At 52.4% G+C, this 17,311-nt stretch overlaps 1 protein-coding gene across 4 annotated transcripts; it reads left to right on the top strand.

Annotated features, from left to right (window-relative positions):
• The first annotated feature begins 390 nt into the window (after positions 1–390).
• HEYL (hes related family bHLH transcription factor with YRPW motif like) lies at positions 391–16,640 on the top strand. 4 transcript variants are annotated; one of them, XM_016959758.3, is made up of 5 exons: positions 391–540; positions 7,367–7,433; positions 8,503–8,586; positions 9,771–9,852; positions 12,897–16,640. In XM_016959758.3, exons 1-5 carry the CDS (start codon positions 461–463, stop codon positions 13,568–13,570), a joined length of 987 nt encoding a protein of 328 aa, XP_016815247.1. In that variant the 5' UTR covers positions 391–460; the 3' UTR covers positions 13,571–16,640. The 4 variants fall into 4 exon arrangements, with proteins under 4 accessions (XP_016815247.1, XP_016815257.1, XP_016815250.1 ...); XM_016959768.1 differs by having other exon boundaries at positions 445–540; positions 7,371–7,433; XM_016959761.3 differs by lacking the exon at positions 391–540 and adding an exon at positions 6,922–7,097.
• The last annotated feature ends 671 nt before the right edge of the window (positions 16,641–17,311 follow it).

Raw genomic sequence — 17,311 nt, forward strand, 5'->3', positions numbered from 1 at the left:
CTCGACAAACTTGATGTGTCTGCTGCCTCCAGAACACCAGGAGGCAGGAGCGCGCGGGGTTGACCCTTGCGGAATCCCGGGCATCGAAGCGGCGCCTCTACAGGCCAGCAGCGCCCAGGCGACCCAGGGACAGACGGGGACTCCTGGCTTCCCCGCGGGGCCTCCCAGGGCACCTGCCCAAGGCCACCCAGCGCGCGGCAGCCGAGACAGCGGAGCAGAGCCGGACCTCCCAGCCGTCGGTGAAGGCGGCGACCGCCTAGGGCCTTCCCACGGCTCGGCGGCGCGTCACCGCGGGGGCGAGGGGGCGCCTGGGCGCCCGGAGCTGCGGCGCAGGAAAGGGCCCTGGGAAAGGGCGGTGGCGGCGCCCCCGAGGCGGGGCCGGGGCGGGGCCGGGGCGGGGCCCGACTTCCCGACTGGGAGCCTTAGCCGCGGGGCTGAGACCAGGCAGCCTGCGTTCGCCATGAAGCGACCCAAGGAGCCGAGCGGCTCCGACGGGGAGTCCGACGGACCCATCGACGTGGGCCAAGAGGGCCAGCTGAGGTAAGGGCCGGGATGCGGGGACTGAGCAGGCGGAGGGCGAGCGGGGTGGGGGTCGGCCCGACGGGCTCGCCGAGCAGGCGGGCCAGCCCTCCAGCACCGCCTGGGCAGAGGCAGGTGAGCGCGGGGGTCACAGGTGTCGGCGTGGGGGGCGTGTGCGGGCCGTGCCGTTACACGCACGAGTGCGTGGATCCTGCGCGCTCTCGGTCGTGCAGGGCTGGGGATGCTGGCATGGAGGGAGAGTTCAGCTCGGGGGATCAGGTGGCTAGTGGGTAATCATCTATCTGTTGAAGTGGCCTAGGGGAGGCCATTGGCAAGTTTTCCCTGGAGATCTTAGAAAACTCTCATAGACTGATGGTACTCTGGCCCCTGTCCGGAATCTGCTGACGATGCAGAGTAACCCCATTCTTTCCCAATTTTACCCTAGTTTGGATGCAGTTTTCATGTAGTCCACAAATTATTTCAGGAAGAAGAAAATTTGTCCTCCTTTGAGCAAATTGGAGTTTGGATTTAGGGACTTAGTATTGAAGAAAATAATAAGCGACTTGCAAGGGCCTAGACTCCAATTCCAGTGTTCCTCCTGTCGTGCCCCCATACTGCCAGTGTCTTTCAGCTCCTGGTAGATAGTCTGACCTGCTTCAAACCTGTCGAACAAACTGTGCTTGTATAGTTCTGCTACCTCGCAGTTCTGTAAACTGTCTAAGCTTCAGTTTCCTTATCTGTTAAATGAGCATGAATAATAGAACCAACTTCATGGAAGTATTGGGAAAACCAAATGAGGCAAAGTATGTCAAGGGCTTAGCACAGCACATGCCTAGGCACACACCATGTGATTCCCAGCACCCTGAAAGAGCTGCAGGGCTGACCGGGAGTCTGCAGACCTGGGTCCCAGCCCCAAATCTGCCACCAACTCACTATGTGGTCTTGGGCCATTGGTTTCCCTGACAGAGTCTGTCATCAGTTTCCCCACAGTAAAACAAAGACAGCAGTGGAAAAGAAAGAGATATACTTCATCTCTCTTGGCTCATCTAGACTCGACTCTCTAGAACAGAATTGGAGGGGAATTCAGTTAATTCTTTCTTTCTTTCTTTTTGACATGGTCTCACTCTGTTGCCCATGCTGGAGTGCAGTGGCATGATCATAGCTCATGGCAACCTTGATCTCCTGGGCTTAAGTGATCCTCCTGCCTTGGCCTCCCAAAGAGTTGGGATTACAGACATAAGCCAGTGAGCCAGGCCCAGTTAATTCTTAGGGATGTTTTTGAGGACATTTTGTAATTTTAGTGCTCTCCAGTTTTCTGAGATCCAAGGATCCTGCCTCAGTCTCAAATCCCAGGAAAATGCCATAATAGATATTCCTCTTGCATCCTGTACATTTGTTTTTAGGGAGTATAACACAATTTGCTATGCAACATATTAGCCTTTCTTAATTGTTTAGCAGAAACTGCTATTTAGAAAAGCAGTTATCTTAGCCTGTGCCTGTTAAGGGCCAGGAAAGGGCACAGCACCATGTGGTGGTGGTGGAGCGGGGTCTCAAATTCAATGGCATTGGGTCTTCATAGATCAGAGGCACAAAATTGATGCCAGAGAACTAGGTTGATCAGAGCTGGCTTCTGTCCTCCACAAGTTTGCAGCCCAGTCAGTGACCTGCCAGGTCCTAAAAACACCATGGACAGGATGGAAAGGAGACAGACTGTGGGCTGTGAGGGCACTTAAGCAAAGAGAGGTCACTCTCAATCAAAGATGGCAAGGAGGGCTTCTTGAAGATGGTAGCATCTGGGCAACTGCTCACATGAGGCATAAAGGATCAGTGGGCAGTTTTTTCCTATACATACAGCATTTCCTATATATACAGAGCCCATTTTTAGACACTGTTCTTAGAGGAGCAGACCCCTCTGAGGAGAGAAAGCAGTTGGACATCTGGCAGAAGCTGACTTATAGACGCCCCTTTGTAGCACTCACCAAAGGGCCCTTCCCCCAGCAGACATCAATGCTTCAATTCAGGGAGCACTGAATGATGCCTGCTGTGGCCCAGACCCCGGGCTGGGCATAGGGGGCCCAGATGTATCCTGCTCAGCCTCTGCCCTCAGGGAACTCTCAGGGAAGAAGACCTTCATGTACAAAGAAAGCAGATAAACACTGACAAGGGCCGCAGGACGGAGGCAGCCAGCCTCTTGGGGTCAGGGGCAGGGCGCAAATCCCCCACACTCAGAAACATGAGAGTAAAGAGCAGGGTGTGTTCCACCGTCACTGTGGCATCTGCCTGGTGGCAGTCCTGCCACATCTGTGAAACTCACCCACAGAGCTCTCATCTCAACCTGGCCCCATGACGCAGGATGAGTCCAAACTGAGAGTACAGCCTCTCCTCTCCCTCTGCAAACATCTAATGAGCACCTGCCACATGTCAGACACTGGATCAGGGTCCTGTTCCTGCACAATATAAGGTGGTGGTCTTGGAGTCAGATAGACCTGAGTTTGAATTTTACCACCATTAACTTTGGCCAGTGACTTTTACCCCTTTCTGAACCTCAGTTTTCTCCCGTTCAAAATGGGAATACATTAGCGTTCCTGCCTCACAGGATAAGATTTGATGAAGTAACATACATAAAGTTACATAGCTCCCTGCTTTGGCACAAAGTAACTTCCAATAAACGTTGCTGTCAAAGCGGTCACCATTCAGTTGGGGGGCAACATATTTATGAGACAGCATGGTCTAATGAAAAGACCGGAAGTGTGAAGACTGGACTTACTGGAGTGATTCTTAACTCCAGTGTCTCTGTCACTCCACCTGTAAAATGGTTATTTTTCCTAAATGTGAAATGGCCCCAAAAATACTTCACTTACAGTGCTATTGTGCAATAAATTAGACAAATGGATGTGGAAGTGCAGTATAGAACAAAAAGCACTGGCTCTGAGATCTACATGACAGGATGATGTATATATGGGGGGCACTGGCAAAAGCCCCAGATTAAAAGCCACTAGAGGCCGGGCACGGTGGCTCACGCCTGTAATCCCAGCACTTTGGGAGGCTGAGGTGGGCGGATCACGAGGTCAAGAGATCGAGACCATCCTGGCTAATATGGTGAAACCCCGTCTCTACTAAAAATACAAAAAATTAGCCGGGCATGGTGACACGTGCCTGTAGTCCCAGTTACTTGGAAGGCTGAGACAGGAGAATCACTTGAACCTGGGAGGCGGAGGTTGCAGTGAGCTGAGATTGCGCCACTGCACTCCAGCCTGGGTGACAGAGTAAGACTCTGTCTCAAAAAAACAAAAAAGAAAAGAAAAGAAAAGAAAAAAAAAAGCCACTAGAGTAGACCTGGCTGTAGTTCCGATTTTCCTCTAATTTGCTGTGTGGCCTGGGGAAGATCCCTTCCCCTCTGAGTTTCCTTATTTTACAAATGGACTCAGTTCTCTCTGAGATTCCTTCATTTGGGACATTGTGATTCTGCCTTTGGCTGACACAAAATGATTAGGGTCATCTGCAAGGGTTCCACGGGGGAGTTCCCAGGGGAAGTCAGCACTGAGGGTGGTCAGGACCACCTGGAAAGCTTCCCCCCATAAGAGACCGCCCCAGAATTCTGGCTAGGAGCCACTAGAGGCCTATGGAGCAGATCTTGATGGTCAACATATCTTCTCTGGGTCCATGAAAATCTGTGTCATTTTCAGATTCTCAGACAAGAGAATCCCACACCTCATCCCACTGTCAGGGCCAGATCGCGGGCTGGAAGGGAGCTCTGGCTGGGCTCTTGGGAACTTTAAAAATAAGGGGACTGGAGGGCTATTCAGACAGACAGGAAGTAGGAATTAGAAGGGAAACAATGCTGAAGCAGAGCCAGAAGATGCGGATTCCCTGCTGGCTTTGCTCCTTAGCAGCTGGTAGGCTGGGCAAGCTGCTTTAGCTCCCTGAAGCTCAGCAACCTCATCTGTAAGATGGGCTTTTGTAAGGCTCAAAGGAGGGAAAGACATATAATGTTGCCAAGAAAACTGTAATGTGAGGTTTGCCTCTGAGATATGGGAAGAGGAGAAGGGGGGAAATAATACGACAGGGACAAGCTGACCAGGAGATTGGAAAAAGGGATGGCAGCACTGCTTTGCCCTGAAATGGGTGCGTCAGCCTCCAACAGATGGTCCCAGCGGAGGGATCAGGCTGAGAGGCAGTGACGTGTGCAAGGCTAACCTAATACCCGGAAAGACGCTTTATCAAGCTGGGGGGAACAAAGGCCGTGTTTCTTAGTGTGTCTTGGCTCTTGGGGTTTGTCCCCAGTGAACCAGTGAGGCTTTGTAAACAAGCTGCCCCATAGATCTCAAGATCTGGCCTTCCAAGCCCTGGACCTAGCTTGCTGGGTCCTCCCTCCCAGGAGCTATTACAGACCTCTTACCAGGTCTGCTTGTCCAGATGTTTGGGTGGGAGATATCCTTTTCCAGATGTGTCTGGACAAAGCCAGAGACGTAGCAGTAGGATTTGACAAATGCTATCTGGTCTCTTCTGCAACCTTCTCTGAGCAGTTGATGAAAATGATCCAAATTCAAATGCTAAAAGGGTTGGGACCCTTGGGCTGGGACCCTTGTGTTAAGTCATATACGCCCCCATTCCACAAAGTCCTAGGCCGTAGATTTTATGGTGCTTACATCTCTGTTCCCCAGTGATGCCAAAGACATGGGTGAGAGAAGAAAGCTCTACCATGAGTTCTGCTGTATTCCAAGCCCTTGCTGAGTACTGAAGCTGCAATAGTGAATGTAACAGACATGGTTCATGGCCTCATGGAGCTTATGGATTTGTTGGAGAGATAGACATCAATCAAATAACCATATAAATATAAAACAACGAACTGGCATAAATGCTGTGAAAGCAGGGTGCTAGGAGAGTATTGAGCAGGGGACACTAGTGGGAGGAGGAATGTTAGAAAAGGCTCCCCAGGGAGGTGCCATCTGAGTTGAGATCTGATGGGTTGTAGAAGTTATGGGGCAAAGGGACTGGGGCTTGGGGTGATGTGTGGACCAGAGACGGTGGACCTAGGCTAGGGGACAGTGCATGCAACTGAATGAAGGAGTTGGTGCATTCATAGGCTGGGGCATACAGAAGAAGATGGTTGAGTCTAGAGGGGTTGACAGGGGCCAGTTGGACCACCTGAAAGATGGTGGCCTTGATCTTAAAAAACATTGGGGCCAGCCATGGTGGCTCATGCCTGTAATCCCAGCACTTTGGGAGGCCAAGGCGGGCAGATCACCTGAGGTCAGGAGTTCAAGACCATCCTGGCCAACATGGTGAAACCCCGTCTCTACTAAAAATACAAAAATTAGCTGGACGTGGTGGTGGGTGCCTGTAATCCCAGCTATTTCGGAGGCTGAGGCAGGAGAATCACTTGAACCGAGTGGCGGAGGTTGTAGTGAGCCGAGATCATGCCAGTGCACTCCAGCCTGGGCAACAGAGTGAGACTACATCTAAAAAAAACCCAAAACAAACAAACAAAAATTGGGGAGCCACTGAGGAGTTTTAAGTGAGTGATATGATCAGATTTCAATGATCACTCTGCCTGCAGTGTGGAGATAGGCTTGTAGAGAGTAAAAGAGGGTGTAAAAGGACCCAACAAGAAGCTCTTGCAGTCACCCAAATGAAAGATGATAAAGGCGTAGCATTGAGAGAAGTGGCGGAGAGGAAGAGGACAGACGTGAGATATATTTTAGATATAGCATGGGCAGGTTTTGATGAGGTGGGGGTGAGGAGGAGGAGGAATCAAAGACAGCATCAGCTTTCCACCTTGCAGAACTGGGGTACCTTCACTGAGATGGGGAAACCCAGGGGCAGCAGGAGCAGGTGTGGGTGAAGGCCAGCTTGCAGATTCCTGTTCAGATGTGTGGCGTTGTGTCTTCTGAAACGGCAGGGGAGTCACCTTGTTTGTTGTTTGTTGGTGCAGTGTCTGCCCACTGGAGCTGAGTTGAGGAAGGGAAGGGCTGGGGTCTGGCTGAGTGCACCAGCACCCACCCAGGCCTGAATAGGGCCTTAGAAGTGTTGGCCAAATGAATGATGCCTCAGTGGACCCAGCGAATCCTCACCATTCTAAGAGAGCTTCTGAAGCAGAAAACCTTAAGAAGGGTTAGCAGTTGGGCTGGACATTATTTTGGTCAGAGTCTGGGCAGGAAAAGCCCCCCCAGGGCTGAGCCTCTTCTCTGTAATGGGAGCTCCTGGGGTGTGAGCAAACATCCATCATTCAACCGGGGCTGCAGAGGGAAGGCCCGGAGTGGGAGGAGAGGCCGAGGTTGGAGGGACGGGGCCTTCTGGGAGGCCAGGGCAGTGTCCCAGAGCATCCGAGAGGGGCATGTGACCCAGATGCCGCCTCCCCTTCGCCCCCGGCCGCACCGCGTGGGAGGAGGCGGCAGCTGCAGGCGGGGCGGAGGGCGGGCGGCCGGCGCGCCCGGCCCGTGGGAAGCAGCGGCATCTGCTCTTTCCACGCTCGTTCCCAGCGGCTCCCTCTGAAACCCAACCCGCCCGGCCCAGCCCCGCCTCGCCCGCCCCGCCCCCGGGGATCGGGTTACAGGAGCCGGAGCTACCGCGCCGCGGTACGCGGTTCCCCGACGGCCGCCGCGAGGGGCGAGGGGCGAGGGGCGAGGGGCGAAGGGCGAGGCCGAGCAGGTCCGGACCAAGAGCCCAGAGTGGGCCCAGAGTGCATGAGAGGACTTGACCCGGGTTGAAATGAGCCCCCAGGAAGAAGGGGAGAGCAAGCTGCCCCTTCCAGGCCCAGCCTGTGGCTCCTCCTGGCCCGAGGTCGGCCCAGGCCGGGGAGACGGTCCCCCAGCCCTGAAAAATCAGCTTTTCTTTTCCTTTTCAGCCAGATGGCCAGGCCGCTGTCCACCCCCAGCCCTTCGCAGATGCAAGCCAGGAAGAAACGCAGAGGGGTGAGTGTCCGTCTCAGCCTCTGAGTTGCCCAACAAAGGGTTGCCATGAATCCCCTGCAGTCTGGCGGCGGGGAGAACCCTAGGCAGAAATTTCACCATGAAGCTAACTGCTTGGGTTCACATCCCGGCTCTGTCACTAGCTATCAGGGTGATTCCAGGCAAGCCTGTTAACCTCTCTGAGCCTGATTTGCTCCTTTGTGTAACTGGAATAATGAGAGGGCCCACCTCAAAGGGCTGCTTTACAGATTAAGTGCATTAATGTAATGCTCTAAACAATAGCAGACACACAATAGGCCATTATGATTGTTGTTCCTATCTTCTGTCTCCTCTCTGAGTCCAGAACTTTCATCCCCCTCAGTGTGCCAGGGTGGGGGAGGGGACAGAAGAAGGATCCCCACTTGCCGCTGTCATCTGTCCATCATGTTCAGCCCCACTTTCCTCCCAGGATGCAGCTGTGCTTCTGCACTGGGAGTCCAGACACCTGGGGTCTGGCAGAGAGCAGCCTGACACTCACTGACTGTAAGCCCTTAGGCAAACCACTTCCTTCCAGCCCTCATTTTCCTTATCTGTAAAATGGGGTCATATCTGTCCTGCTCCCGGTGTTCTGCTACCAGTATTGGAGGGAAGAATGAGAGTGTGTGGGTGGAAGGGCCCTGCAGCTAGAGAGAGCAACACGTGGGACTCCCCAAACCATCTCATGACCTCACAGATGACGGGGTCACCCTCCTGGCCCAGCACGGGCCTCCAGGGCCTTCTCCAGCACCGTGGCTGGTGTCCTCATTGTGATTGGCTGTGCCCTGCTGTACCAGTGGTTAAACATCTTGAATATCACCCCTATAGACCGAGACAAGAGATCTGAGTTGTACTCCCAGCTCTGCGCTTTCTTGCTGTGTGACCTTAAGCAAATCACTGTCCTTCTCTGGGCCTTGGTTTTCTCCACCATAAAGTAAGACTAGATTGATCTCCCTCACAAAAATACTGTGTGGGTAAATATGAGTTGATGACCATCAAGGCACTTTGGAAACTGTGATGACACACCTGTGAGTAACTTCTTGTCATGATTGTTTAGATCATAGAGAAACGGCGTCGAGACCGCATCAACAGTAGCCTTTCTGAATTGCGACGCTTGGTCCCCACTGCCTTTGAGAAACAGGTATGTGACATTGCTGATTGTGCTAGAGGAAATACTGTGTGGGTGGCAGATAAGGTTCGTTTCTCATGGCATCTCTTGTTGATTGGTAGCAGCTGCCTGAGATGCTGTGATCATTTACCAATATCTGTCACTGGCCAGGGTAAAAGGAATGGAAATTTATACTTAGGTGTCTCAGGTGGCTTTATGTCTATCATCCCATTGAATTGACTCCTCAAAATGATCCCAAAGGTTAGGGATTATTATGCCCATGGCACAGGTAAGGAAACAAGCACAGAGAGGTGAAGTAACTTATACCAGATCACGCAGCTAGTAAATAGCAGGGCACAGGACTGTGTGATTCTCAAGCCCTCATCCCTCTGCACTACAGACATTTCTAGAGTGACTTGAAAGTGGAAAAGGCTGCTCAGGGAGTGAGCACTCTACCATTGAGCATGTTAGGTGGGGGAACTACAGCGGGGAATCAGACAGTGGACTCAGCCTCAGAAATTCTCACCCTATGCACCAAGGCATAGGTCAAGGGTCCTCTGCCTTCCTTTATGCTGGTGAGAACAAGTCAGTCATCCCACAGATGTTCACTAAAACCGTCACAGGACCAGCCATGAACTAGACCTAGTATCTGCCCTCAAGGGACTCCCATGGAGCCTCTGATCTTCAGGCTTCACCTGGAAAGCTTAGGAAGCATTTCCCAAGAGAAAAAGAGGAAGAACAAGTGGTCTGGGGATAAGACGATGAGCTAGATCTTGGGCACATTGAGTCTGAAGTTGGATTCCCTGAAGAGCTGGTTTAAGAGGCATTCTGAGGATGGTGGCTAAAGCCATGGAGGTGACAAGCCTCTCTGCAGGGAGCAGCAGAATGCGAAGTGACACAGAAGGGACAGTACTGTGTTAAGAGACGGCAGATCAAGAGGCATGGTGAAAGGAGAGCCCAGAAACAGTGGTGTCATGCAAGTCAAGGGAGGAGTGGTTTCAGGAAAGATGATCGGCAGCTGTACAGTGGACAGATGGTCTGAGAGGAGAACTGAAAAGAATGTTCTAGATTTGGAGAACTTGGCCAAAGCAGAAGCCCATTTGCAGGCAGCAGTGGAGTGGGAGGAAGGTGAGAAAGTCGAGACAGTGAGTGCTGATGATACTGCACAGCTACATGGTCAGCTGCAGGCTCCACCCTTCTGTCTTCTGTACCCGCAGGGCTCTTCCAAGCTGGAGAAAGCCGAGGTCTTGCAGATGACGGTGGATCACTTGAAAATGCTCCATGCCACTGGTGGGACAGGTACCCATGCTCTTCTCTTTCAGGCGTCATTCATACAACAAATATTTTGAGGCTGGGCCCTGGGGATATGCTGGTGAGCAAAGTCCACACGCTGCCCACTCTGAGGAGCTCAGTCAATGGAGGGAACATTTGCAAAGCTTCTCTCTCTCCTTTCAGCATCTCGCTCTCCACTTTCAGTGTCTCCATTTGTCGCAACCTTTTCCTCAGTTCAGCTCCCTCCAGTCTTAGACCTGGGAGGCGCTTTCTTCTGTAACAGACTGTTCCTATGGGTCCCACTCTTGTCCAACCCAGGACCTCATTAAGGATTCACCTGAATGAGCTAATTCTCACTGGGATCCCAATCTGACCCCCCTTAACCCAGGGAGGAGCCTGGTATCCTACCCACTGGTCTAGCCTTCTGGGCTACTGTGGGGTCCTTGGCAGAACTGGGGTGACATATCATGCTCACCACAGGTCTCAGGATTGTAGCAGGACACAAATTAACTCATTTTGTTATTTTAAGCCCATCAGTTACAATAAAGTAAGGAAACAGTGGCTTTAAAGACATTTCCAGACAAATAGAAATTCTGTCTACTCAAAGTTTCTCTGTGTATTTGGTGATTTCAAAATTGGGAAACCTTGAAAGCTCCACAGGCCTTGGCCACAAAGACCTAAGTTCCAGAGACCTAACTTACTGCTACAGAAGAGGACAGTAGCATTTTAAGTGGCCCATTCTGGTGCTTCTGAAGCCTCAGTGTATACCATTGTCACCTTGGGGCAGGCAGAATCAGGAGTCATCCCCCAGAGATTCTGAGGCAGTAGGTCTAGATTGAAGTTTAGGAGTTTGCAAGTTTAACAAGCCACCCAATTATCCTGGTGCAGGTGGTCCATTTGGGAACTTCTGCCAAAAAAAAATGCATTGCTAAGAGTGGAGACTTCCATCTCTAATGAACCAATGGGGGAGATTCAAATTACATTTATGGGTATCCAGTGAAAAGAAAAGTAGTGACTAATATGTGGACATCATTTGACAGTTTTAAAATGCTTTCACTTGTGTTGTTTCATTTGATTCTCACAAGAACCTGCAAGATGGGGGTTAGTGTTACCACCATTTTCTGACTGTGAACTAATGGGAAGACAGAACTGTGGTTCACGGTATAGGCTTTAGATTTGAATCGGGCTCTACTGGTTACTAGCAGTATGACCTTAGACAAATGATTTAACCTCTCCCTTCCTCAGTTTCCTCATCTCTAAAATGGGAATAATTAGAGGGTTTTATGAGGATTAAATTAGATAACTTGATGAAATGCTTAGTAAGAATTCAGCAAATGTTAGTTAGAAAAAAACAGCGGGCCGGGCGCAGTGGCTCACGCCTGTAATCCCAGCACTTTAGGAGGCTGAAACAGGCGGATCACAAGGTCAGGAGATCGAGACCATCCTGGCTAACACGGTGAAACCCCATCTCTACTAAAAATACAAAAAAAGAAATCAGCCGGGTGTGGTGGTGGGCGCCTGTAGTCCCAGCTACTCGGGAGGCTGAGGCAGGAGAATGGCATGAACCCAGAAGGCGGAGCTTTCAGTGAGTCGAGATCGCACCACTGCACTCTAGCCTGGGCGACAGAGCGAGACTCCGTCTCAAAAATAAAAGAAAAAGAAAAAGAAAAGAACAGCAAAGGCCAGGCGCAGTGGCTCACACCTGTAATCCCAACACTTTGGGAGGCCGAGGTGGGCGGATCACCTGAGGTCAGGAGTTCGAGACCAACCTGGCCAACATGGTGAAACCCTGTCTCTACTAAAAATACAAAAATTAGTCGCTGTGATGGCTGTTGCCTGTAATCCCAGCTACTTTGGAGGCTAAGGCAGGAGAATCTCTTGAACCTGGGAGGCGGAGATTTCAGTGAGCCAAGATCTTGCCACTGCACTCCAGCCTGGGGGACAGAGCAAGACTCCATCTCGAAAAAAAGAAAAAAAGAACAGCAAACGCAGAAAGGTGAAGGGATTTGCTTGAACTTACATGGCTAAGTGTATAGCAGATTTGGTTCTCACCCACAAGTTGACCTGACTCCAAACATAGTCTCCAGCTGAGCTGTTCCTCTGTGGGGGCCGTGAACCAAGGACTAGATATTTGCTGCCATCGTCATGAGACCAGTGCTGGCTGGGGTTGTTGTGTCTTTGCCCAGAAGGTGGTCAAGAGAGGAACAGGTATGGAGAGGCAGTGAGGATGTGAATATTTGTGCAGGAAGTTCACCTGGTTATCCATCAAAGAGAGGGTCCCTGGCCGATAACAGCAGCTGAGGATCACAGTGGGGTCTTGCTTTCCAGATTGCCTTTTGAGCCAAGGGACAAACTCAGATGCCAACAAGGCCAAGCCAGTAATATAAGTGATAGCTAACTTTTCATTTATTCAGCATTTTCTGTGCACTATTTTAATTTCACCCTCACAACTCTATACGGTAGGCACTGCTATATCCCCATTTTACAGCTAAGGAAATTGAGGCACAGAGAGATTAAAGAGACTTGTCCACAATCAGGCAGCTAGTTAAGTAGCAGAGCCAGGATTTGAACCCAGCTCTCCTGGCTTCCAACGACCTCACACTTCACTGCTACACTACGCTGCCTTCTCCAAGGGGCCTCCTCACTCTGATGGCTGCTGCTGCCACCTCCCTTCCTGGGCATCTGCCCCTCTCAGCAGGCAGAGTTGTTCTACACCTCCAAGTGCATAACCTTTCATATCTGTCAAGTATCTACTTCAATGAAGTTATCTTGGCCACAAAGTTTTTTCTTTGCATTAATCATGAATTGTGATGAAAGCAATATTTTACATTTTATAATGCTTCATAGTTTAGTGAATTCATTGATCATTATAACCCATCATCCTCCACCCCAGGAAGGGATTTTTGTTCTCACTTTGCAGATGGGGAGTCAGGCTCAGAGAGGCAGGATGACATGGCCACGGCTGCCCAGGGAGTGAGTGGAGGAGGCAGGTCCAGAACTCAGACAGTCAGACCCAGGCTCCATGCTTCTCCCCACACCTGGCATGACCTTCATCACGCCTCCCTTTGCAGGATTCTTTGATGCCCGAGCCCTGGCAGTTGACTTCCGGAGCATTGGTTTTCGGGAGTGCCTCACTGAGGTCATCAGGTACCTGGGGGTCCTCGAAGGGCCCAGCAGCCGTGCAGACCCTGTCCGGATTCGCCTTCTCTCCCACCTCAACAGCTACGCAGCCGAGATGGAGCCTTCGCCCACGCCCACTGGCCCCTTGGCCTTCCCTGCCTGGCCCTGGTCTTTCTTCCATAGCTGTCCAGGGCTGCCAGCCCTGAGCAACCAGCTCGCCGTCCTGGGAAGAGTGCCCAGCCCTGTCCTCCCCGGTGTCTCCTCTCCTGCTTACCCCATCCCAGCCCTCCGAACCGCTCCCCTTCGCAGAGCCACAGGCATCATCCTGCCAGCCCGGAGGAATGTGCTGCCCAGTCGAGGGGCATCTTCCACCCGGAGGGCCCGCCCCCTAGAGAGGCCAGCGACCCCTGTGCCTGTCGCCCCCAGCAGCAGGGCTGCCAGGAGCAGCCACATCGCTCCCCTCCTGCAGTCTTCCTCCCCAACATCCCCTGGTCCTACAGGGTCGGCTGCTTACGTGGCTGTTCCCACCCCCAACTCATCCTCCCCAGGGCCAGCTGGGAGGCCAGCGGGAGCCATGCTCTACCACTCCTGGGTCTCTGAAATCACTGAAATCGGGGCTTTCTGAGCTGCCCCTTCACCACCCCGCCCCAAGGAATAAGGAAGGTTCTTTTACCAGGAGCCCAAAAAAGGGCACTGCCTTTTCTTCTTTGCTTCGTGGACTGGCTCATATGTGAAGGCATGTTCTCCAGCCATCAGAGGCCCCCTCCTCCTCCAACCCATCTCTCCTCCTCACTGTTATCCCAGCTTATCCACCCAGCTCTCCTGGAGCTGTTCTCGTCTCAGAGGCTTGGTTCCATTTCTCACTTGAACAGATGAGTCCTGGGAGAGACCCTCAGAGATGCGCCCAGACCCCTTTCCTGCCCTCTGCACACCAGCAGCAGGCATGAACCTTGGGTCTGGGAAAAAGCTTTAACCTGCAGGGCACCAGGACCCAAGGCAGGCTGTTCCTTGGAGCGGTCAGACCCCAGTCAGGAGCAATGACTGACTGGCTGCAGCCTTCCCACGCCAAGAGGCTGGAACATAGTGTCTGCCTCGCTTCCTGGAGATAGTAACTGAGCAGGGGCTACAAAGAGGTCTCCTGGGAACCCTGTCTGCCCCTTCCCACCTGTCCTTGGGCCACACCATCACACTGAACCACAGGACAGACCCTTTCTCCACCACAGCCAAGGCCTGGAGACTGGGGGCCCAGCAGAGCCTGCTCCCACCCTCCTCCCAGCAGCAGACACCCACCCTCTCACTGACTAACAGGTCCCTGCACACAGCTGGCCTGGTAAACCCAGCTGGGAGGTTTCTAGGCAGCAGCAAAACTCTGTGACAGGGTGTCCTCACACCAGGCCTTGGACAGCTCTCCCAGACAGGAGCCAGGGTTGAGCAATGGAGAGCCCAGCCCCCGCGTCTTACAGTCGCCATCCTCCAGGCGTGTGGTCCCTCCCCATTGGGTGCACAGTGCAGAGGGGCCGTGGCCCCATGTGATGGTGCGCAGAGAGGAACCTCTTGGGATTCAGCACCAGACGTCTGTGCTGCCTGGTTTGCATCCGGCTCACAGAGCCCAGACTGCTGGAACAGCCAAGGACTGTCAGGCTGGACAAAAATAACTGCGAGGAGGGGCAAGAGAAAGGATGATTCGAGGCACCTCGGCCCTTCAAGGTCATGCAGTGGGTCGAGGGCCTGAGATCCTGTTCACCAGGACTCCACAGAGCTGGCTCTGCTCAGAAGCCATTTCATTCCCCGGCTCCACCCTAGGGCACTTTTTCTAACAGAGGAAACAAATGGTCCAGCAGTCGTTCCCAGCAGAACAGCAGAGCCTGGACTGACACCCAGTGGGACCAGTGTTGCCACACCAGTTGATAAAATGCAGAAACCCTTCTGTACTCGTTGGTAAATATCTACTCCCCCAAGTGACTCCAGGTGCCGCCCACCGCCTGGCACTTCCCCCAGGACTCCTACGATCTGGTTACTGCCTGGCCGATCCAAGGCTGTGGAGTCCCAGAGCCAGCAGTTCACTGGTGCTCATTCCACACTGGTTAGATACTTCAGTTGTCACCCCTGGGAAGATTCTCCCACCTCCTCCCTTTGATGGAACCACCCTCCCCAGAGGCTGCATTGAGGAGACTCCACAGACGAAAAGTGAGTTTGCAGAAACCTTGGGGAAAAGGGCCCTTTCAAAGAAGTGGATAAGAGGGAGGAGATCATTGAGTGACCCAGAAAGCTCTTTTGAAAAGACAGACTCCTCAAGGAGAGATAAAGAGGAAAGCACCTCTTTCATTTTTAGTGTGAGCTAATTCCATCAGACTGCTGTCCTCCTGGACCCATCTGAGATGTGCAGTAGCAAGGAGAGGGGGGATCATTTTAGAGAGTGGGTCATTGGCAGGGAGTGCTCCTGAGGGAGGCAGAGGGGAGACTGTGGTAGAAGGAAGACAGAACTCACACGTGCTCCCAGGATTGGGGACAGGGACAGACGAGGTAACAGAAGGCAAAGGCCAGTTTCCCCTTTATCATGAAGGGGCCCACTCAGGACAGGAACAAGGACAACTCCTCCTCCTCCTCCTCTCCTGCTGCTCCTGGGATACCAGGTCAGTGATGTAGTCTTGCAGTTTGGCAACTTCCTAGCCTGAGAATCCCTAGCGGGGCTGTGGGAAACACATTTCCACGTTGCAAGTATGCAACTCCAAAGAATCTGTGATGCCACTGAAATGAGATGGGAATGATCCAGCTCTTTCAGCATCTTGGTTGAACTTGCTTTCATTGTCCCTGGGATATTGTGGAAGGAAAGGTGACTGTGTGATCTGATTCCGTGGTCAAGGACTTGCATCTTCTGTTTCTATCCCCAAGCCTTCCTGGTGTCTCCAACTCCTACCCCATTGCATGGGTTGTTGCGGACATCCAATAAAGATTTTTTTAGTGCTTCTGGAAACTTCCAGTAGATTCTACTTCTAAACTATCTCTGGAGTCCATCCACTTCTGTCTGCACCCACAGCCACCCTGGCCAGGCCACATCACCTCCCCCAGATCACTGCCCTGGCCTCAGAAAGGTCTTCCCTCTTGCTTTGTCAATCAGTTCTTAGTAGCAGCAGAGAGAAATTGAAAGCTGCAGGTCATATCATATCATCTTTAGTTTGAAAACCTCACTCTCTTACCCTATTATTCTAAAGGTCTTCTTCTTTTGGTCCCAACCTCACTTCCAGCCTCATTTCTTGCCAGTCCCAGACTTGCTCCCTGAGCTTCTGCCACCTGCCCTTCCTTCATTTCCTCGACATTCCAGCCTCGTTCCCACCTCCAGCACTTTGCATATGCTGTTCCCTTTGCCAAGAATGCTCTTCCCCTACCCTGTGCATGGCTGAGTTCTGCAGACCCTCAGGCCTTGGCTTCAAAGTTGCCTCCTCCAAGAGGCCTTCCTCAACTACTGTACTTGTGGAGTTCCTCTATCACAAGGCCTCTGTTCTTTCCCTTCATGGAGAATTTGCCACTGCATATCCATTTGTGTAATTTACTTGTTGGTTGACTGTGCCTCCCACTCGAGTGTAAGCTCATGAGGCCAGGTGCCATGCCTGGTTCACTCTCCACTCTGTACCCAGCATTGAGCACAGGGCCTGGTCCATAGTTGGCGTTCAATAAATACTTGTTGAAGAAGTGAACTGAGAAGGTGAGATATCTTCTGGACTCATGCCGTGGATGGTCCGGGCCCCTCTAGGTGTGAACCCCCTGCTGGCCAACTTTGTGGGGAGGCTGCAGAGCAGAGGGAGAGCCAGGGCCAAGGGACTGGAAGTTCTGGCAAGTGGCCAGGAGGCCCTGGCCAAAGGCAAGTGCGAGTGTCCACTCCGAGTGCACACTGACAGCTGGGAGCAGGCAGGCTGTCCTGCCAGCAGGAATTGCTCTCCATCCTTGGCTTGGCTCTGTGATGGATTTGGCTCGCAACAAATCCAACAAACACAGAGGTCTGCTCTGTGCCAGCCAGGCACAGTGGAGCCAGAGCTGGGAAGGACACAGTTGCTTTGAGTAGGGGGCACACCCTCCATCAAGATGATAATTTGGTGAGATGAGAGTAGGGAGGTTTGTTAGGAAGGCTGAAGGGAGCAGAGTTGGGGTATGTGGCCCTGCCCGGGGTGTCAAGCGGGTAGGGGGCCCTGGGAGGAAGCTTTCCAGGAGGAGAAGGAAGGGAACCATTCTATGTGCAAAGACCTGGAGACCTCATCAAGGAGAGCTGTAGACGTTGGCTCTGAGTTGAGCACGGGCCCTCAGTGACAGGGTGAGAGGTGGGCTAGCCTGGGCACTGAAGCCAGACTTCTTTATTAATGAGTTGTATGTA

This window comes from Pan troglodytes, chromosome 1 (genome assembly GCF_028858775.2).
Source record: "Pan troglodytes isolate AG18354 chromosome 1, NHGRI_mPanTro3-v2.0_pri, whole genome shotgun sequence".
Classification (NCBI taxonomy): domain Eukaryota; kingdom Metazoa; phylum Chordata; class Mammalia; order Primates; family Hominidae; genus Pan; species Pan troglodytes.